The sequence below is a fragment of the Rhodnius prolixus genome, unplaced genomic scaffold (genome assembly GCF_049639745.1).
Source record: "Rhodnius prolixus isolate KJV_2025 unplaced genomic scaffold, Rpr scaffold_9, whole genome shotgun sequence".
NCBI classification, from domain to species: Eukaryota; Metazoa; Arthropoda; class Insecta; order Hemiptera; family Reduviidae; genus Rhodnius; species Rhodnius prolixus.
In genome coordinates, this window is record NW_027411604.1 from 18,701,774 (window position 1) to 18,725,597 (window position 23,824).

The window sequence follows — 23,824 nt, forward strand, 5'->3', positions numbered from 1 at the left end:
AATTCGATTCTGACGACACTGTTAGAAAGACAGATAAATTTTCTAAAAATTGATACCGTTTCGAAGCATAATTTTTTCTCCAAACAGCCTCAATCTTCCTCTGGATGCTGGAAAAATAAAAGTAATCGAAATTTTTAAGAAAACTCATTAGGCACTTACGTGATCATTATCAGACTTAGGTGCTGGCACTTTTTATAAAAATTTCCTTGTTTAATGGGCTTTCAAACGGTATATCATTTAAAAAAAAACTGTAATATTTCAAACAAGTGCTATTTTTATAAAAAAAATTCATATAGTTTTCATTTACTGCAAATTACAATTTCCCACACAACTACACTGTTGAAAAAGAAAAAAATGTAATTAAGCCTTAACAACCCTTTGAACCCACTAACAGATAATCCTTATATCTGAAGCAGGTATTAACCAACTAGGTGTCTTACAAATAAACTTCCCTTATCTGTTAGATTAGTTTCAAAATTTTCTAATGTACCCTATTTGAAACTAAGCAAATTAACCTTCGATTATACGAGTAAATAGTACTTGTTTAAAATATTTCCTAACATTTTCTCAAATATTTCAGAAAGTTTAGATTTTAGTTTAGATACCTTTTGAAAGCCAATTAAACAAGGAAACTTTTATAAAAAGTGCCAGCACCTAGGTCGGATAATGATCACATAAGTGCCTAATGAGTTATCTTAAAAATTTCGATTACTTTTATTTTTCCAGCATCCGGAGGAAGATTGAGGCTGTTTGGAGAATAACTTATGCTTCGAAATGGTATCAATTTTTAGAAAATTTATCTGTCTTTCTAACCGTGTCATCAGAATCGAATTCGGACTAAAACTTTCTGAGTAATAACATTTTTATTGGAAAAAAGTAATGATTTTAGAAAAAAAAATTAATGTGACGTCACTTAAGAACAGAGGAAAGTATGAAGTTGGCCAATACGTCATTGAACTCCACTTTAGATGTACTACACACATTAGGCCTATGGACATTACTTACTGATTCACCCTTTATACATACACTACAGCTAATGGATGGACCAGTACTCTATATTCCTGCCATCCTTATAGCTTAACCAAAATTAAAATCACGTAATCCTTCTCTAATCATTTTCTTCCATTCATTCTAATCGGCTATAACTTTTAAATACATTCATATTTCATTGCTAGCTCTGCTACAGATTTAAGCATATAGATGTTGGTGGAGAATATTAGTCTTCGTAGCGGAATGGTGCACAGTTAAGGGTTAAGGATAACTAGATACCTGACATCGCCAATGTTTTTCCAGCTTATTCTTTTGTTTTGTTTTAATTTAAGGCGCGTCAAAATGTGAGGCCATTGGCGCCTAGACTAGAGCTTTTTACAGTGCACTCCCAGCCTCTGGACAGTGTCCTCTCGTTACAGACAACACTGTCTGAAGAGAAGCTCCGCTAGAGAAAGTCTAAGGACAGAAGCTGGATTCAACCCATTAAAATCCAGAATACGCTAACCACTAGACACTCCTTTGGAGCAGCAACTATAACAAACTAATAACCCCTTAACTCGCATCCACTGGCGGAGCCCTTGGTTGCGCTAATTTTTTTCTTAATAGAGAAAAGCCAACCGACTCAATTCACATAAAATACTTCAAGTAGTGGCTTTACATGCATATAAAGCATGCAATAGCCTCCTTTGAAATGAAGATTTCCTTACTGGATGAATGGATTTAGTAAGGGAAAAGGATCCCTTTTATTTATTACTAACAGAGAAGTTCAGTTAATAATTTATTATCAGTATATAATAACGCCATTTTGTTTGTGAGCAGATAAAGATCAAAGCAAAAACATTTTCAAATATATAAAAAAGAAGAGAATATTATATTGAATAAACAAAAAAAACCTAGAGTATGTTGGCAGGACTGCTGTGTATTTAGATTATTGAAAACAGCAACAGGCTCTTACATCCGCCTCATCTTCAGTATTTTTAATATTTTTCTTTGCATATTCACCTTCATTAGGCAGACAGGTTTTTGTAACTGGACAGAGCGCTTCTTTTTCTCGCTTTTCTACTCAGTTGGTTGTTTATTCCTTCTTTATTCTTTTATAGAATTATAAAGAATGAAGAAGCAGTAATTTCTAATTATGTATGATTGTATACAAATATGGTTTCTCATTTATCAAGAAATTCATTTTACTTTGAGCGTAGTTTGTGTAAAGTTGAGTGTTGGAATGAACACTTGAGATATTTTGTCGTTGACCGATTCCACAATATTTTGAGATATTACTCAGGTAATGCTATCACGTGCTTTCTTTTTTTTATGAACATCTTTTGCCCTAATAATGGTTGAGACCAATTGGAGTTTGACTCGCTTGGGATCTTTTGAGTTTTAAAGCTGCTTTTAATGCTGGAAGTTGAATTCTTCAACAGAATTAGTTTGGTAAAATTAGTAAGGTCTGTAAGCTATCATACGGGAGCATGCGCTGCTGAGCCAATTTCATATAGCTATAGCTAAATTTTGAAGAAGGATGCAAATCTAAAACCATTGATGAAAACTGACGCCATAAAAACCATTTAACTAATGAGATGAAAGGATTAGCTATAGGGTTAGCTATGTAGACTCCCACGCATAAGTACCAGTTTCGGGTCAAGCTGCATGTCCTTAGCTTTTGTCTCCAAGGTGCCTCAGGAGCTTACAATCCGATAACTCTTAAATTAAACCATAGAAAAACCGTATCTGAGATAAGTATCCTAAATTCAGGTTAAAAAAAAAAAAAATTCTGATTATCTAATTGCCTGAAAATAGACAAAGACATATATTTTATTGTAAAAGAAAATTCTTGTACAATATTTGAGTTTGGTACAGAAAAACAGAAAAAGAAAATTAAAAATTTAAATAAAAAAACTCATCAGAATAAAGAAAATAATCTGCGTACTAAGTGACTGTAATGGCTACAAACCATAATCTGTTATTACTAGGGAACGGATTCGTATGTATTTACATATTTTTTTTTAGGCAATTTACAGACGTTTTTCAACTAGAAGTATTCATACTGACACTCTTTAAGCCGTTTGAGCCTACTTTTATTTCACATATTTCCACATTATCGCATATTTATACATATTTGATTAAAATAAATAAATATTTCTACATATTTAATCAAAATATGTACATATTTTTCATTTTGGGCATATTTTCATAATTGGGAGGTGGTTGACAGGAACTGTGAACCACAGACTGTGAATCACAGTGGTTAAAAAAGTGTTTTTAAAAGCACCAAGTCGCATTAAAATGCTAAAAGATCTCTATCCAGACTTGTGCCTTCCCCCAGAACCAATATTGGCAAGATGGGGTACTTGGCTGGAAGCAGCTCAGTATTACTATGAAAACCACAATAAAATCAAGAATATCCTTTCACATCTCGAAGACGAAGCAGTAGCGATAAATACAGCCAAGTCTTTATTCGAGAAACCTAATTTAAGAAACGACCTTGCATTCATTTCTGACAATTGCGTATTTCTTGCACAAGCCATTACCCAACTTGAGTCCCAAAATGTTCGACTGACAGAAAACGTGTCCAACGTTAAAAAAAGTCATCGAAAAGGTGGAAGGAATACCTGGGAGTAAGGGAGATCTGATCAGATCAAAACTGGTAGAAGTACTGAGCAAGAACAAAGGGTGGGAGACCATCTGCCAGATTTCTGATATTATCAGTGGAACAGAAGTCACCTCAGAACATCGTGTACCCTTTACAACCAACGAGATAACTTCTTTCAGCAAGGCACCTATAACATCTGTAGATGTTGAACGATCTTTTAGTCGTTACAAGTCCATCTTACGCCCAGATCGTCGTCACTTTACGTTCCAACATTTGAAATTTCATGTGGTTGCAAACAATTTCGAAGAGTGAAGTTTTCAAAATTGAAAATTTAACACATCTTTTTATAAATAGTAAAAATGTTCTTTGTTGTATAAATCATTATAACTTGTAAAAACAAATTATTTTGTTCCTAATAAATTATTATAAATTGTAAAAATATTCTTTTCTTGTATAAATAATTATAACTTGCCAAAAAAAAAAAAATCCATTTTCATAAAAAAAAATGTCCATTTTACTTAAATATTCCAGAAAATATTTTAAGAAAATCACATATTTTCCACATAATTGACGAAAATAAATGCATATTTTAGTTAAATATTTGGCATTTTTAAATACATAAAAATCCGTTCCTTAGTTATTACGATGATTTAGCTGCTTTAAACACTTCTATAGTACGACATCTACAACAAACTCGAACAAGGAGTTTAATTTCCTAACACTGTCGATAATCAGCAAATGTTTTAATTTTGTTTCATTGTCGCCAAGTATAAAATAGTTTTCTAGGAATTTTTGGCGTACTCGGGCAATATACGTAGCACTAAATGATTTAAGGGATCAAAAAGTAGTTTCTGACAGAGCGAGCAATCTTGGTCTGACATTAAAGTAAGGGCATTAAGGTAATTAAAGACATAAAGAAAACGAAATTTCAGATCTTAAAAACAAACCTAAATACTTACTTGTTACAAATAACACGACTCTTCTATCTCTTTTGCATAATAAGAACGTGCTGTAATTCTAGTTTAATTAAATTAAAATTTATCGCAAGCATAAAAAAAGAAACTAAACAAGCTGAGATACCTTTGAAGTTAATCTAACTACATTAAGGTTTATTTCAAATAAATGGATTTTCTAAAGAAAATAAATAAACTCATTTATTGAAACCTTACTCTGGTTAGTGAAACCTCGGCAATATTTTAACCACTTTCTTGAACCACTACCATTACTAAGGAGATTATTTGTTCATTTCATTGTAGATATTCTAAATCAATGATGCTTCATTTATTAGAAAAATTGTTCAAGTGTAATTACACGTAAGTATAACCATTAAATATGTGGATATATTTATAATTTATTATACCAATTTCTGTATAATAAAAGACGTTTGGATTTTATCCAAGGTGTGACACTAATTATTGTCCCGATTTAAATATTTTTAGCTACGAACAAGAGAGCTAGGTTTAATTCCCAACTATCCTGTAAATTGCAGTCCAGTAAATTGAAGCAGTTTCTTGTTTGTTTACTGTTTTACACTAATTATACTGTTAGTGTTGCATATTTATAGTGCTTTCAACTCTCGCAGCTTTAGGCAATAAGGGAAGATCTCCAAGTTACATTTGCAAATTATGATGGTCTATTTAAAGTGGTTTATTTTTAGGTTTTTTACAAAAACTTTACATTAAGTCTGATCATTGCTTTCTAGATTGAAGTAATTTGAATTTTGTTCTGTTCTTTCCCCAACTTAAACCTCGCAATCAGTTTGTGCAAATGAGTTTCATAACAGTGTTCTAGAGGAATCTTTTGATATGTTGATCACTTGTCAAAAGGACGAAATATCATCCTCCTCCACCTAACAGTTTCTGGGCAAGTCAAATGGCCTACTAAAGCTTTCGTTAACTAGAAAAAGGCTAATTACTCGGGAGTGGACACTATTTTCTACACCCATAAGCCATCAATTCTTCGACAAGACGCCTTGCATTTAGCTAGGTAGGTTCTGAGAAGAAAAGGGATTTTAGGAGACTGGGATATTTGCTTTTCAGAGCAATTAAGCTCCCTTCTCTCTTCTTAAAACACATTAAATGTTCTTAGACGATGAACCAGAAACGATGGCATATGTAATGCAGGATTTCGGTTCAGGTTGTGTTAGAACAAGAAGGGATTCTTTCCAATCTAATCTTTCGACATTAAATAACGATATCAAAAGTGGATTCATTAGATTTTTATTTTTTAATTTATTTGTTAAGTTAGACCAGCGCTAGATACACTATTAGTAACAATGACAATAACTTACACCACTACAAACTCACTAATTGAGGGGAGAAGTTACCCAGTGATAACACTCCCTAAGTCGTCTCCCAGGATTAGCTACTCTCTTCAGAAGGAAGAAAATTTGGCGTTTTAATCATCTCGGAGAATGATCTGGAAGGTGATGAGATGATAAATGGCAGACAAGAGGATTGGAATGAGCGTGCAAGTTCTGATGAAAGATTCTACAGCGAGTTCGAGCAACTTGAGCTACAAACGGAATTTCCAGGTCTGTGTGGATGGTTAGATTTGAAACATGGAACGTTAACGATTTGAAACATGGAGAACTTTAGACTGAAGAGATTGAATTCTGTGAAGATTAGAGCGTTTCGTTGAACCCCACCAGTTCATCAAGGTGGGTTTTAGTTTAGAATTGCAAATCAGTCGTTTGTTATTAAGTGAAAGAGTTGAAAGTTGGTCTAGTAGTCTTTTAAGTAGTCGATAACGCCTGTTAACTTCAGTTCGTTTAAGTCGTGTGTGCGGGTTCTAAGTCAATCTTTTGTTTAAATAAAGCCCAAGATAACGGACAACATTGGCAGGAGGAATTGGAATTGAGTCATAGAAGATCGGAGGAAGAGTGATGCGGCGGAGAATAAAAGTAATATTTTGAGATTTGGTTTCATTTAACTTGATTTTCCATTTTTTTAAACCATTCCTCAAGAGAAAAGAGATGAGTTTGAAAGTTTCTGAGTGAAGTTACCGGATCAATGTGACGAGAAAGTATAGCGGTATCATCTGCATAAGTTAGAAGGACAGTTTCAGGATGGATTGGTATGTCTGCCGTGTTTGTAACATACGAGGGTCGTTTGAAAAGTCCGTGCAAAGTCAGAGAGATAGCACCACTGGCGCGTATCGAGGTTATGTTTAGTTAGTAGCATCTCTTGGAAAAACACACACCAAGTTTCAGCCAGATCGGTCTATTTCTTTGTGTTTGGCATTCGTTTGAATCGAGGAAGTCGAGTGATTTTCAAAAAATGGACGAAAAAGAATTTCGTGTGTTGATTAAACACTACTTTATGAAAGGCAAAACGCCTCAGGAGACTAAAGAGAAGCTTGATAAACATTATGGTGACTCTGCACTTTCGATTAGAACAGTTTATAAGTGGTTTCAAAATTTTCGGAGTGGCCATATGGGCACAAGTGACGCTGAACGTTCTGGACGCCCTGTTGAGGTTACTACTCCAGAAATCATTGATAAAATCCATGATATGGTAATGGATGACAGAAGAGGGAAGGTGCGTGAGATTGCTAGTGCTGTGGGCATCTCGAATGAACGGGTACATAATATTTTGCATCAACATTTGGACATGACAAAGCTTTCCGCAAGATGGGTGCCGCGATTGTTCACGCTTGACCAAAAACGAAATCGTGTGAAGTGTTGCAAGGACGGTTTGCAGCTGTTCCAGAAGAATCCGCAGGACTTTAAGCGTCGTTTCGTCACTGTGGATGAAACATGGATACATCACTACACTCCTGAGACCAAAGAACAATCTAAACAATGGGTTACCAAGGGGGAATCTGCGCCAAAAAAGGCGAAGGCCGTTCCTTCGGCCGGAAAGATTATGGCGACTGTCTTTTGGGATTCGCAAGGAATAATCCTCATCGACTATCTGGAAAAGGTTAAAACTATTACAGGTGCATATTATTCATCGTTATTGGACCGTTTGAAAACCGAGCTGCAAGAAAAACGCCCACTATTAGCCCACAAAAAAGTCCTTTTCCATCACGACAACGCACCAGCTCACACCTCAGCAGTTGTGGTCGCAAAATTAATGGAAATAGGGTTCCAACTCGTTTCACATCCCCCCTATTCTCCAGACTTGGCTCCCTTGGACTACTATTTGTTCCCCAATATGAAGAAATGGCTGGCGGGAAAAAGATTTTATTCAAACGAGGAGGTGATTGCAGAAACGAATGGCTATTTTTCAGACTTGGACAAATCCTATTATTCGGAAGGGATCAACAAACTAGAGCAGCGTTGGACGAAGTGTATAAGCCTAAAAGGAGACGATGTTGAAAAATAAAAAAGGTTTTCCCCAAAAAATTAAGTAGTTTTTATTTTTGCACGGACTTTTCAAACGACCCTCGTATAGGATAGGCCCTAAGATGCTTCCTTGAGGAACACCCTCTTCAATACGATGTACCGATTTGAATTTGAAAATAACAATCAGATAAATAGAACTTCAAGATGAGGAAGTGAGTGAACGGAAGAAGTTTCCAGAGCAAAACCGGGAGCCACACCCGATCGAAGGCTTGCTACACATCGAGAAAGACACCCGAGATTTTGGCTTTAGTTATAATTTTTATTGTGTAATAAAAATCAACGAAGTTACCCTTATTTGAATAAATTCATTCAAATTAGTATTTCAGTTTGCTATTGATTAATAGCCAATCAATTTTAAACATTGCAATGGTTTCAACCAATCAGTAAACTGATATATTTATCGGTAATGATGCTGTATAATCCAGACCAGAAGATTCGTCTAGAATTTCCTCTATCATCTGAAACTAATGCAACGTTATGATCCTAGTTTATCAGCTGTAATTTGTAGTAACAACTGAACGTTGAATTGTAAATACAGTGGTACCTCGCTTCTCGACCACAATTCCTTCCGAAAGTGCGGTCGAGAACCAATTTGGTCGAGAACCGAAACAATTTATCCCATTAGAAATAATGTAAACTATGTAGTTTATTTCGTTTCTAAGCCCCAGAAATATGCCATTTTACTGGCCTAATTTTTATATTTTATGTAAAAGCAAGGTATCTAAACAAGAAATAAGATCTAAAAGTGTAAATATAAAAACAACTCGGCTCATCTCGGGTGTTCGAGTTCCAGGACAATATCTTCTCGAATTTCTTGGTCGAATACCGATTTGTTCGAAAGTCATATCGTTCGAAAACCGAGGTACTTTTTTATTTTATTATTTTATAACCATAAAAGTAAAGAAAGAGTAATACAAATTAAAAGTAAGTGAAATGCTTAAAATAGTTTCTGAATTAAAAGATATTGATCTGTTAAACTTTACTAATTCAATAAATAACTTTCTCACTTCAATCACTTGAACATTCATGAAATTATTCTAAATTAAATACCATTCGTGCAATAATATTTCTTCAGTAATTTTGAGTAAACAACTAACTTCTATCTTATTTCCATTAGGCAATCTTAACTCGAGCACTTTGTGCAATTTATCATGGGAACAAGACTGTCCTGTATTTAATTACCATTACCAGAAAAAGTATCTTCTCTCATAGTCATATCGTTGAAAATGTGCCTTTTTTAGTGGCACCCTGTCTTGCATTTGAGTGAACAATGAGCCAGAACTAAAGTGCAGAAGAAGGAATTGCAGTTATGGATAAGATTTAGAGTTAATTAAATGCTTTTGTTTTTTTTTTTTATCGTTTATTTAGTTACCATCAACGCTTTATTTAGTTATAAGCAACAAGGGTAACAATAAACAACATATCACACTCAGAGTGGAGAAGGTAAGTAGAGGGAAAATGCGGGTTCTGGCGCACTTTTTTTGTCGTCGAACTGGACGAGCACTTAGACCACGCCCCTACCCCCACCCCTCCCCTTTTTGACCAATCATCGAACTCGACGACCACTTAGGCCACGCCCCCTACCCCCACCCCTCCCCTTTTTTAACAATCATCGAACTCGACGAGGGCTTTTGACCACGCCCCCTACCCCCACCCCTCCCCTTTTTGACCAATCATCGAGTTCGACGACACCACCTTTACCCCCACTCCTTCCCCCACCCTTATTAATTGACCAATCAGCGAATTCGACGACACCTCATTACCCCCACCCTAGCCCTACTCCTATCACATGACACCTACCTTTACCCCCACCACCTCTAGGTCGTCGTATTCGTTGGCCTCTTAAGCTCCTCCTACAAGATGGCGGCTCTCCTAACAGCTGTAGTACACAAGATGGCCGACCTCGTACCAGCTGATGACCACAAGATGGCGGACCTCATACCTCCACCCCCCTCGCCCATTGATAGACGGGAGGGGGATTTTTTTTTTTTTAATTATTTTTACTTACCTGGGATTCGATCCTACAACCTTCGTACTGGTAGACACGTCATCTGCACCAGTCGGCCACAGTGGTAGTCTCGCTTACTCTAGTTTTGAATGTTCTCTTATGTTTTAACTTGGAATTATTTTTTAAAAAATCTAACCCCCCCCCTTACCAAGATTTTTTTTTTTTTTTTATTTAAATTACCCCCACTATCACAAAAATATTTAACTTAAATAAAAATGGATAACCTCACTTTAGGTAATAGAAAAATTATTTACTTACCCCCTCCACCTGGACTGCTTCCGTTGCTGATGACGCGACCTACACTCACTGAAAACTAAACCTGAACTGACACTTGGACTGCGATACTAGCATTAACCCCCCACCACAATTACGTCACACTCTAACTAGCCAATAGAATTGCATCTTTTTTTCCAAATGATTACCTCTCTGGACAGGTCTCTGTAGCAAGCCACCCCCTTTCCCTTCCACATCTTTTATCATACCTGTTAATTTATATATATGCCAACATAGCTGAACATGCTCCAACAAGTCTGGACATGTAGCCAGCTGCCTCTTTCGCTTTAACCGTTTTTTTTTTTTGTTATTATGAAGTTAAAAGTAAATTGAACTTTGAACTTTCATATATCTTATTATTATTTCCGTTTACCAACTATACAAACCTGTATGAACATATCATCGGTGTAGTCTCAATATGTGTGATTACCTGAACATGCTCCAACAAGTCCGGACATGTAGCCAGCTGCCTCATTCGCTTTAACCGTTTTTTTTTTTTTTTGTTATGTGTGATTACCTGAACATGCTCCAACAAGTCCGGACATGTAGCCAGCTGCCTCATTCGCTTTAACCGTTTTTTTTTTTTTTGTTATGTGTGATTACCTGAACATGCTCCAACAAGTCCGGACATGTAGCCAGCTGCCTCATTCGCTTTAACCGTTTTTTGTTATTATGAAGTTAAAAGTAAATTGAACTTTGAACTTATTAATAAAATATAAATAAGTTTTAATTTACTTTTCTTTATTTATAAGTGTATAAAGTAAAAATAAGAATGAACAAACATTAATTAAAACATTTTATTTTTATTTAAAGGAAGTATACAAGTAAAATAATAACATTTATTTCACAGTATAAATTTTATTTAAATTCTATGTCATATCTTCCATTATTAAAGCCTTTGTACATTATTAACAGTTTTTTCTTTGATTGTTGGTAATCTTCCACCATTTCATCAGTTATCACTGCCGCAAATCTGCGTGGAAGGAAGATCCTCGTTGGGTAGTCCATTGTCGGGCCAATATAATGTAAATGGGCAACGATGGCATCTCCAAATTTAGTGTTGATTCTTTCGAATTGCTTCACTTCGTATGAGTATCCGGTTCTTAGATCTGATAATTTGCCAATGCCCACAGACCTTGTATTCACATCATTTAAAAAGCTTGCCAACTTAGACATCTAAAAGAAGAATATTATATGAAAGTATCACATCATTATCAATATATTGTTTCAATAAAAAAAAGTATTATTACTTACCTTTGAAGTATGAAGTTAACCTCTCGAGCTGTGGGCAACGAATGACGAATTACCTTACAAGCTTCACTACTCTACCGTTACGGATGTCCCCCCCCACTCTATGACGTCACTTATAGTTGGCCAATAGAATTGCGCGCTTGTCTTCCCTCTCTCTCTCTTGCAAGTGTCTCTCTCTCTATAAGGTGAATCATACCTCCCACCTTTGATGCAGGACTCAACCTGTCCGTTAACTTCATATATGTTTCTTAGAAAAAACAATATTTTTAAAACTGAACTTTGCCCTTATTAGCTTTTATTGCTTTATAAATAATAAAACTTTGAATGTTTGTAGACTTAATAACTTACTTTTTAAAAAATGTTAACACGCTTGCACAACATGTTTGAACAGGCACTTAATAACTTACTTTTTAAAAAAATGTTAACACGCTTGCACAACATGTTTGAACAGGCAAGTAAAAATAATGATGACTCATACCATTGTCATATCCTCAACGAGCACAAACATGCTCCAACAAGTCTGGACATGTAGCCAGCTGCCTCTTTCGCTTTAACCGTTTTTTTGTTATTATGAAGTTAAAAGTAAATTGAACTTTGAACTTTTTAATAAAATATAAATGTTTTAATTTACTTTTCTTTATTTATCACATAATTTGTATATGGCTTAATATTGCTCAACTTGCATGTCTGAGCTTGCCCTGTTTGAATTGGTCAGTAACTAACTGATGTCTCCCACCCTTGGGCATGACGTCACTTATTGTTAGCCAATAGCATTTCGTGTTTTTATGAAAATGTATTAATTTTCAAATTATCTTCAAGAGAAAAAAAAGTTAAATTACCTGTAAAAAATATAAGTAAATCTATCTTCGTATTATTTATATTCTTATTTGTTTTTTATTTTTAGTATCTATATTGTATATCAAATATGTATATGTAATTGTTTGTGCAATATATATAACTTGATATATTTTGAAATATCGGAGCTCCGAACGCTAAGGAGTCAAGATTAAAAATGAACTATATTGTGCCTAGCAAGAGATTAACATGCCTGCACATGCCAGGCAAAACATGCAAGCGCAGGTCTGATAAGTTTTGTGTCTGTGCTCCACTAAAAAAAGGCCTGCTCTGACATGCCGTTTTCAGACTTTTCTTTTTAAATATCATTATTCTTTTTAATAATTTATTTTATTTCATTATAATGTATTTATTCAAATATTTTATTATTTTATTTTCATGTTATTCATTTTTTTTTTTTCAATGTATATTTTTTTATATAAATTATTTTATTTTATTATTTATTATTTTATTATCATTAGCAAGAAAACAGGGGAAGAAAAAATGAAATAAAAATTTTCTAAATGCAATTTTTTTTTTATTATTAAAAAAAAAGAAATTAGAGATATTCACAATTTTTTTTTTAATATAATCATTTACATTATCAGTTTAACCATTACTTATATACAAACATCTTTTATACAAATACAATACATATATTAAAATTAAATTTTTCTTAATACATTTGAAATTAATATCCAATGTGAAAGAGCATATACATGAAAATGGGTACACATCGTCGGAGTCTTGTTATGAAGAAGACACTGAGTGCCATCGTTTAATGGTCTTAATTGAGAAATTTGAGGGCAATCGAATTCTTCTAGGTTGATTACGTTTCCACAATAATGATTTAAAAATTGTTTTTTCTGGAGTCCTTTTACAAAGATTTTGTTGTAATGGGTAAGATGTTTGTGTAGAATAGCATCTAATTCCACATAGTCCACCTCTCCTTCTTCCCATTTAATTTGATGAAAATTTCTAGTTAACCATGAATTTACTCGGTAACTGAATGCATTTAATGACAGATTTTCTGGCGGTTTAAACAACCAGTGTCCACTTGAAAGATTCTCCATGTCTAAAATAGACAATTCTTTCACGATATACAGTTTTGAGTTGTCTATGAGGCACTGCATGTCTACGACACACGCACCCGACGAGGTCATGATTGCAATTGATACAACTGAATGAAATTTTTAATCGAACTGGCTTGTCTTAACATGTCCCAACGTGCACAAACATGATATTGCAATTGATACTTCTGAATGAAATTTATAAGTAACTGGCTTGTCTTAACATGTCCCAACGTGCACAGACATGGAATTTATTACATTTTCCTCTAAATAATTAAAATATTTTTTTTTATAAACTTAATTTTTCTTTCATTTTTTTTTTTTTTAACTAAATTATTTTTTTAATAATTTTATAACAGAAATCTTGCACTAAAAGTATTATTTAAAAAAAAAAAATATATATCTTCCAGTTTTACATAATTTCTTTCATTTTTTTTTTTTTTTTTTTTTTATATATCACATAAAAATAAAAATAACTTAAATAAAAATAAAATTAAAATAACACTTAAAAGAATTCCAAATCATATCGGCGATTTTTTATTCCTTTATAGAGCAAAGCTATTTTTCTGTTTGTAACATCATAATCGTCGATAATTTCTTTCGTAAACATGTCGGTGAATCTATTTGGCAGGAAAACTATATTTGGTTCGTCCTCAAACTGTGTAGGTCCAACATACGATCTGATGTGTGCTATTATGGCTTTTCCATATTTAGTGTTAATCTTATCAAATTTAACTATTTCATAGCTAACTCCTACGCGAAGGTCGGCAAGCCTACCAATCTGTGAGGAGCTTTGGTTAGCATCGTTGAGGTACGCTGCCAAAGTCGACATCTGAAGGGAATTTTGAAAAAAGTACATATGTAATTAGAAAAATAATATTTTAATTCAATCACTGTGAAGTGTATAAAGATTTATGTAAGTATAAAATAGTAGTATAAATACTTACTTTTAAGTATTGATAAAATTTAATTTAATCCGCCTGGGTCGAGTTCTAGAGAAGAAATGATGTTGAATCCTTTATCCTATACCCCCACTACCAGTCACAAAGCCGACATGTCAGTGCAAGTCTAATAACTAGTTCAAAATTCAATTGCTAATACAGTTGTGCATAAACATGTTTACACCTGCATAGACCTGATTAGCTTCAGTAATCATTTAATGCATGGGTTTTGTAAATTGTACGGAATACAAAAGTAATGATAGTAGTTTTAAGCACTCATTGTACATAATTTATTTTGTCTCTCAGATTACAAAGTAGAATATAAATATAATTACCATTAAAACTTGAAGTTGCTCAAAGAATAAAATAATGTTATTATCCAGAATATGGTCAAATATTATGGAATTTTGTACAGATTCTTAAGATTTAGCAATAAATGCAAGTGCTTATCATCGTCGTTGAAGGTTAATACTACTTTTTTCATGTCTCACCAGATTTTATTATAGGTGCTTGGAAAAAATTATGATAATAATCGGTATTGACAAATTGAATTTCACAATATATTATTTTTTATGAAAGACTTGCTTCTTTTTTCATCTCATTTTGCTTGGAGTAATCAATGACAATATAAAATGTTACAAATTAATTTGGTGAAAAGGATCTAAGAACTGTGAGCTAGCCTGTCTTTGAATTTGAACTATACATGACAACATAAAATATTCCCAGTACTACACAGAAGTACTTAATTATAATCTGTAACGTAATATTATATAAGAAAAAGTTTTTAAAAGAGGGTAGGCATGAATGAATACATAACTCAAAAGGTAGCGTACTATTTTTTCATATCTTAGGAAAAAACTGTCACTAAATATTTTCTTCTTCTTTTTTCTGGTGTTCGTGTCGTTTATGGCGAATGAAGAAGGCTGGATGAGATCTAGCAGTTGTTGCCTAAAGGTTGGAAATGATTCACTCTTAAGAGGACTCCATCGAACTTTTTGATTGTCCATCCACTTTCCTTAAGTGAGGATTCCTCCATTTCGGAAATCATCTTATCAAAGCCTTCTCTTAGAGACTTTTCAATAGAGGAGTCTTTGCAAATTATCTTGTTTTTTGTCTTGAATGCGCAATTAGTTGTTTCCTCTTTCATATTTTCAAATGTAGCCTCCAAAACCAAATTATATTTTATTGCGGTTTTATCGCCATCCATGGCACTTTCAATCAGTCGATGCAATGTTTCTTGCTTACCTGCTAGAAACTCCATTACATCAACTTCTCCAGAGCACGGTATGAAGAAGGTTCTCAGAGTTCCACCAAACGACGATTCCACTTCGTATAATTGTCCTTGTGCGGCGTCCAATCGTGCTTTTTTGGTTAAGTTGGCCGGCGCTTTCTGTCCACAGCTACGAATGTGACAGTTTAAAGTTTTCTTAGTAGAATAAAACTCGCCGCATGCCACACATTGGAAACGAGTCTGACGCTTCAGACATGTTTTTTCATGGCGTTTATTGGAAAATGCTCTTGAAAATATTTTATTGCAATGGCTGCATTCAAAAGACATAATGATAGAATTATTTGAACAAAGTTTAAAAATTAAGAAACAAATCTGTAACAAATTGTATGCTCAACTTAAGAATGTATGAATGCTGTAGCTTAGTAGATATAATTGCGGTTCTTGAAATCAAAGGGTTTAAGTGTACAAGTGTCTAACGAATTAACAGCTTGCGCACAGTCATAGAACTAATAAAAAATGCATACTTCGCAACACTTTTATCGTGCAAGGGATTAAAATCGATATTAGCGTTTCTGTCGGCAAAAAAATAATAAATAAATCTAAGATCTGAACTGGTGGTAACATGCATGTTATAGCCCCCCCCCCCACTAACTTAGGTTAGGTTATGATAGTGTAAGTTGCGTTTGATTAGGTTGGATTAGGTTAGGTTAGGTTAGGTTAGGGTTCGGCTAAATTATCGAATTTACAATTAAATACAATTTAGTACTGTTAAATTTTAGTACTGTTAATACAATTTACAATTAAATAGGCTAAATTCGATAACTTAGCCTAACCCTAACCTAACCTAACCTAACCCAACCTAATCGAATTTAACAGTACTAAATTGTATTTAATTGTAAATTCGATAATTTAGCCGAACCCTAACCTAACCTAACCTAACCTAATCCAACCTAATCAAACGCAACTTACACTATCATAACCTAACCTAAGTTAGTGGGGGGGGGGGGCTATAACATGCATGTTACCACCAGTTCAGATCTTAGATTTATTTATTATTTTTTTGCCGACAGAAACGCTAATATCGATTTTAATCCCTTGCACGATAAAAGTGTTGCGAAGTATGCATTTTTTATTAGTTCTATGACTGTGCGCAAGCTGTTAATTCGTTAGACACTTGTACACTTAAACCCTTTGATTTCAAGAACCGCAATTATATCTACTAAGCTACAGCATTCATACATTCTTAAGTTGAGCATACAATTTGTTACAGATTTGTTTCTTAATTTTTAAACTTTGTTCAAATAATTCTATCATTATGTCTTTTGAATGCAGCCATTGCAATAAAATATTTTCAAGAGCATTTTCCAATAAACGCCATGAAAAAACATGTCTGAAGCGTCAGACTCGTTTCCAATGTGTGGCATGCGGCGAGTTTTATTCTACTAAGAAAACTTTAAACTGTCACATTCGTAGCTGTGGACAGAAAGCGCCGGCCAACTTAACCAAAAAAGCACGATTGGACGCCGCACAAGGACAATTATACGAAGTGGAATCGTCGTTTGGTGGAACTCTGAGAACCTTCTTCATACCGTGCTCTGGAGAAGTTGATGTAATGGAGTTTCTAGCAGGTAAGCAAGAAACATTGCATCGACTGATTGAAAGTGCCATGGATGGCGATAAAACCGCAATAAAATATAATTTGGTTTTGGAGGCTACATTTGAAAATATGAAAGAGGAAACAACTAATTGCGCATTCAAGACAAAAAACAAGATAATTTGCAAAGACTCCTCTATTGAAAAGTCTCTAAGAGAAGGCTTTGATAAGATGATTTCCGAAATGGAGGAATCCTCACTTAAGGAAAGTGGATGGACAATCAAAAAGTTCGATGGAGTCCTCTTAAGAGTGAATCATTTCCAACCTTTAGGCAACAACTGCTAGATCTCATCCAGCCTTCTTCATTCGCCATAAACGACACGAACACCAGAAAAAAGAAGAAGAAAATATTTAGTGACAGTTTTTTCCTAAGATATGAAAAAATAGTACGCTACCTTTTGAGTTATGTATTCATTCATGCCTACCCTCTTTTAAAAACTTTTTCTTATATAATATTACGTTACAGATTATAATTAAGTACTTCTGTGTAGTACTGGGAATATTTTATGTTGTCATGTATAGTTCAAATTCAAAGACAGGCTAGCTCACAGTTCTTAGATCCTTTTCACCAAATTAATTTGTAACATTTTATATTGTCATTGATTACTCCAAGCAAAATGAGATGAAAAAAGAAGCAAGTCTTTCATAAAAAATAATATATTGTGAAATTCAATTTGTCAATACCGATTATTATCATAATTTTTTCCAAGCACCTATAATAAAATCTGGTGAGACATGAAAAAAGTAGTATTAACCTTCAACGACGATGATAAGCACTTGCATTTATTGCTAAATCTTAAGAATCTGTACAAAATTCCATAATATTTGACCATATTCTGGATAATAACATTATTTTATTCTTTGAGCAACTTCAAGTTTTAATGGTAATTATATTTATATTCTACTTTGTAATCTTAATTGAGAGACAAAATAAATTATGTACAATGAGTGCTTAAAACTACTATCATTACTTTTGTATTCCGTACAATTTACAAAACCCATGCATTAAATGATTACTGAAGCTAATCAGGTCTATGCAGGTGTAAACATGTTTATGCACAACTGTATTAGCAATTGAATTTTGAACTAGTTATTAGACTTGCACTGACATGTCGGCTTTGTGACTGGTAGTGGGGGTATAGGATAAAGGATTCAACATCATTTCTTCTCTAGAACTCGACCCAGGCGGATTAAATTAAATTTTATCAATACTTAAAAGTAAGTATTTATACTACTATTTTATACTTACATAAATCTTTATACACTTCACAGTGATTGAATTAAAATATTATTTTTCTAATTACATATGTACTTTTTTCAAAATTCCCTTCAGATGTCGACTTTGGCAGCGTACCTCAACGATGCTAACCAAAGCTCCTCACAGATTGGTAGGCTTGCCGACCTTCGCGTAGGAGTTAGCTATGAAATAGTTAAATTTGATAAGATTAACACTAAATATGGAAAAGCCATAATAGCACACATCAGATCGTATGTTGGACCTACACAGTTTGAGGACGAACCAAATATAGTTTTCCTGCCAAATAGATTCACCGACATGTTTACGAAAGAAATTATCGACGATTATGATGTTACAAACAGAAAAATAGCTTTGCTCTATAAAGGAATAAAAAATCGCCGATATGATTTGGAATTCTTTTAAGTGTTATTTTAATTTTATTTTTATTTAAGTTATTTTTATTTTTATGTGATATATAAAAAAAAAAAAAAAAAAAAAATGAAAGAAATTATGTAAAACTGGAAGATATATATATTTTTTTTTTAAATAATACTTTTAGTGCAAGATTTCTGTTATAAAATTATTAAAAAAATAATTTAGTTAAAAAAAAAAAAATGAAAGAAAAATTAAGTTTATAAAAAAAAATATTTTAATTATTTAGAGGAAAATGTAATAAATTCCATGTCTGTGCACGTTGGGACATGTTAAGACAAGCCAGTTACTTATAAATTTCATTCAGAAGTATCAATTGCAATATCATGTTTGTGCACGTTGGGACATGTTAAGACAAGCCAGTTCGATTAAAAATTTCATTCAGTTGTATCAATTGCAATCATGACCTCGTCGGGTGCGTGTGTCGTAGACATGCAGTGCCTCATAGACAACTCAAAACTGTATATCGTGAAAGAATTGTCTATTTTAGACATGGAGAATCTTTCAAGTGGACACTGGTTGTTTAAACCGCCAGAAAATCTGTCATTAAATGCATTCAGTTACCGAGTAAATTCATGGTTAACTAGAAATTTTCATCAAATTAAATGGGAAGAAGGAGAGGTGGACTATGTGGAATTAGATGCTATTCTACACAAACATCTTACCCATTACAACAAAATCTTTGTAAAAGGACTCCAGAAAAAACAATTTTTAAATCATTATTGTGGAAACGTAATCAACCTAGAAGAATTCGATTGCCCTCAAATTTCTCAATTAAGACCATTAAACGATGGCACTCAGTGTCTTCTTCATAACAAGACTCCGACGATGTGTACCCATTTTCATGTATATGCTCTTTCACATTGGATATTAATTTCAAATGTATTAAGAAAAATTTAATTTTAATATATGTATTGTATTTGTATAAAAGATGTTTGTATATAAGTAATGGTTAAACTGATAATGTAAATGATTATATTAAAAAAAAAATTGTGAATATCTCTAATTTCTTTTTTTTTAATAATAAAAAAAAAATTGCATTTAGAAAATTTTTATTTCATTTTTTCTTCCCCTGTTTTCTTGCTAATGATAATAAAATAATAAATAATAAAATAAAATAATTTATATAAAAAAATATACATTGAAAAAAAAAAAATGAATAACATGAAAATAAAATAATAAAATATTTGAATAAATACATTATAATGAAATAAAATAAATTATTAAAAAGAATAATGATATTTAAAAAGAAAAGTCTGAAAACGGCATGTCAGAGCAGGCCTTTTTTTAGTGGAGCACAGACACAAAACTTATCAGACCTGCGCTTGCATGTTTTGCCTGGCATGTGCAGGCATGTTAATCTCTTGCTAGGCACAATATAGTTCATTTTTAATCTTGACTCCTTAGCGTTCGGAGCTCCGATATTTCAAAATATATCAAGTTATATATATTGCACAAACAATTACATATACATATTTGATATACAATATAGATACTAAAAATAAAAAACAAATAAGAATATAAATAATACGAAGATAGATTTACTTATATTTTTTACAGGTAATTTAACTTTTTTTTCTCTTGAAGATAATTTGAAAATTAATACATTTTCATAAAAACACGAAATGCTATTGGCTAACAATAAGTGACGTCATGCCCAAGGGTGGGAGACATCAGTTAGTTACTGACCAATTCAAACAGGGCAAGCTCAGACATGCAAGTTGAGCAATATTAAGCCATATACAAATTATGTGATAAATAAAGAAAAGTAAATTAAAACATTTATATTTTATTAAAAAGTTCAAAGTTCAATTTACTTTTAACTTCATAATAACAAAAAAACGGTTAAAGCGAAAGAGGCAGCTGGCTACATGTCCAGACTTGTTGGAGCATGTTTGTGCTCGTTGAGGATATGACAATGGTATGAGTCATCATTATTTTTACTTGCCTGTTCAAACATGTTGTGCAAGCGTGTTAACATTTTTTTAAAAAGTAAGTTATTAAGTGCCTGTTCAAACATGTTGTGCAAGCGTGTTAACATTTTTTAAAAAGTAAGTTATTAAGTCTACAAACATTCAAAGTTTTATTATTTATAAAGCAATAAAAGCTAATAAGGGCAAAGTTCAGTTTTAAAAATATTGTTTTTTCTAAGAAACATATATGAAGTTAACGGACAGGTTGAGTCCTGCATCAAAGGTGGGAGGTATGATTCACCTTATAGAGAGAGAGACACTTGCAAGAGAGAGAGAGGGAAGACAAGCGCGCAATTCTATTGGCCAACTATAAGTGACGTCATAGAGTGGGGGGGGACATCCGTAACGGTAGAGTAGTGAAGCTTGTAAGGTAATTCGTCATTCGTTGCCCACAGCTCGAGAGGTTAACTTCATACTTCAAAGGTAAGTAATAATACTTTTTTTTATTGAAACAATATATTGATAATGATGTGATACTTTCATATAATATTCTTCTTTTAGATGTCTAAGTTGGCAAGCTTTTTAAATGATGTGAATACAAGGTCTGTGGGCATTGGCAAATTATCAGATCTAAGAACCGGATACTCATACGAAGTGAAGCAATTCGAAAGAATCAACACTAAATTTGGAGATGCCATCGTTGCCCATTTACATTATATTGGCCCGACAATGGACTACCCAACGAGGATCTTCCTTCCACGCAGATTTGCGGCAGTGATAACTGATGAAATGGTGGAAGATTACCAACAATCAAAGAAAAAACTGTTAATAATGTACAAAGGCTTTAATAATGGAAGATATGACATAGAATTTAAATAAAATTTATACTGTGAAATAAATGTTATTATTTTACTTGTATACTTCCTTTAAATAAAAATAAAATGTTTTAATTAATGTTTGTTCATTCTTATTTTTACTTTATACACTTATAAATAAAGAAAAGTAAATTAAAACTTATTTATATTTTATTAATAAGTTCAAAGTTCAATTTACTTTTAACTTCATAATAACAAAAAACGGTTAAAGCGAATGAGGCAGCTGGCTACATGTCCGGACTTGTTGGAGCATGTTCAGGTAATCACACATAACAAAAAAAAAAAAAACGGTTAAAGCGAATGAGGCAGCTGGCTACATGTCCGGACTTGTTGGAGCATGTTCAGGTAATCACACATAACAAAAAAAAAAAAAAACGGTTAAAGCGAATGAGGCAGCTGGCTACATGTCCGGACTTGTTGGAGCATGTTCAGGTAATCACACATATTGAGACTACACCGATGATATGTTCATACAGGTTTGTATAGTTGGTAAACGGAAATAATAATAAGATATATGAAAGTTCAAAGTTCAATTTACTTTTAACTTCATAATAACAAAAAAAAAAAACGGTTAAAGCGAAAGAGGCAGCTGGCTACATGTCCAGACTTGTTGGAGCATGTTCAGCTATGTTGGCATATATATAAATTAACAGGTATGATAAAAGATGTGGAAGGGAAAGGGGGTGGCTTGCTACAGAGACCTGTCCAGAGAGGTAATCATTTGGAAAAAAAGATGCAATTCTATTGGCTAGTTAGAGTGTGACGTAATTGTGGTGGGGGGTTAATGCTAGTATCGCAGTCCAAGTGTCAGTTCAGGTTTAGTTTTCAGTGAGTGTAGGTCGCGTCATCAGCAACGGAAGCAGTCCAGGTGGAGGGGGTAAGTAAATAATTTTTCTATTACCTAAAGTGAGGTTATCCATTTTTATTTAAGTTAAATATTTTTGTGATAGTGGGGGTAATTTAAATAAAAAAAAAAAAAAAATCTTGGTAAGGGGGGGGGTTAGATTTTTTAAAAAATAATTCCAAGTTAAAACATAAGAGAACATTCAAAACTAGAGTAAGCGAGACTACCACTGTGGCCGACTGGTGCAGATGACGTGTCTACCAGTACGAAGGTTGTAGGATCGAATCCCAGGTAAGTAAAAATAATTAAAAAAAAAAAAATCCCCCTCCCGTCTATCAATGGGCGAGGGGGGTGGAGGTATGAGGTCCGCCATCTTGTGGTCATCAGCTGGTACGAGGTCGGCCATCTTGTGTACTACAGCTGTTAGGAGAGCCGCCATCTTGTAGGAGGAGCTTAAGAGGCCAACGAATACGACGACCTAGAGGTGGTGGGGGTAAAGGTAGGTGTCATGTGATAGGAGTAGGGCTAGGGTGGGGGTAATGAGGTGTCGTCGAATTCGCTGATTGGTCAATTAATAAGGGTGGGGGAAGGAGTGGGGGTAAAGGTGGTGTCGTCGAACTCGATGATTGGTCAAAAAGGGGAGGGGTGGGGGTAGGGGGCGTGGTCAAAAGCCCTCGTCGAGTTCGATGATTGTTAAAAAAGGGGAGGGGTGGGGGTAGGGGGCGTGGCCTAAGTGGTCGTCGAGTTCGATGATTGGTCAAAAAGGGGAGTGGTGGGGGTAGGGGCGTGGTCTAAGTGCTCGTCCAGTTCGACGACAAAAAAAGTGCGCCAGAACCCGCATTTTCCCTCTACTAAGGTACACCCAGCGGTAACACTCCAAAAACATTCTAAATTCTATTGGCTCTCGGTCATCAGAGAGGAGATCGCAAGGCCACTGTCTTTTAAGACGTCTAGGGAGTGTTGTATGGAAATGTTCTGGAAGCTAGATGTTGTATCATCAGTGGATTGTGATGAGATTGAATGTTAAGATGGAATTTTCTGTATCGTTTTTCAGCCACTTGTGCGACGCAAAGAACTGTGTAAATGGTTTGATTAGTGACGTAGAAAGGAGCGTCAAATTATAGAGCGAAGAATTTTAGACTGCAAGGACTGGGATCCTTTGCAGATTTGAGCGTTTGGTTGAAACCCCACAGTTCGATGCCATAAGCCCAGACTGGCTTTAATATACGAGGGTCGTTTGAAAAGTCCGTGCAAAAATAGAAACTACTTAATTTTTTGGGGTAAACCTTTTTTATTTTTCAACATAGTCTCCTTTTAGGCTTATACACTTCGT

The 23,824-nt window shown here is 33.9% G+C and overlaps 2 protein-coding genes across 12 annotated transcripts in view; one reads left to right on the forward strand and one right to left on the reverse strand.

Moving 5' to 3' along the window:
* Nucleotides 1-23,824, reverse strand: part of mub (poly(rC)-binding protein mub) — a 292,419-nt gene that overhangs the window by 137,207 nt on the left and 131,388 nt on the right. The gene's annotated exons all lie outside the window — the stretch shown is intronic.
* LOC141454070 (uncharacterized) lies at nucleotides 16,177-18,902 on the forward strand. The gene is made up of 2 exons (XM_074127870.1): nucleotides 16,177-18,408; nucleotides 18,524-18,902. Exon 1 carries the CDS (start codon nucleotides 16,852-16,854, stop codon nucleotides 17,473-17,475), a length of 624 nt encoding a protein of 207 aa, XP_073983971.1. The 5' UTR covers nucleotides 16,177-16,851; the 3' UTR covers nucleotides 17,476-18,408; nucleotides 18,524-18,902.

What these genes read in the sequence shown, in the direction of transcription:
- LOC141454070 (XM_074127870.1), top strand. Translation starts at nt 16,852, where the DNA reads ATGTCTTTTGAATGCAGCCATTGCAATAAAATATTTTCAAGAGCATTT.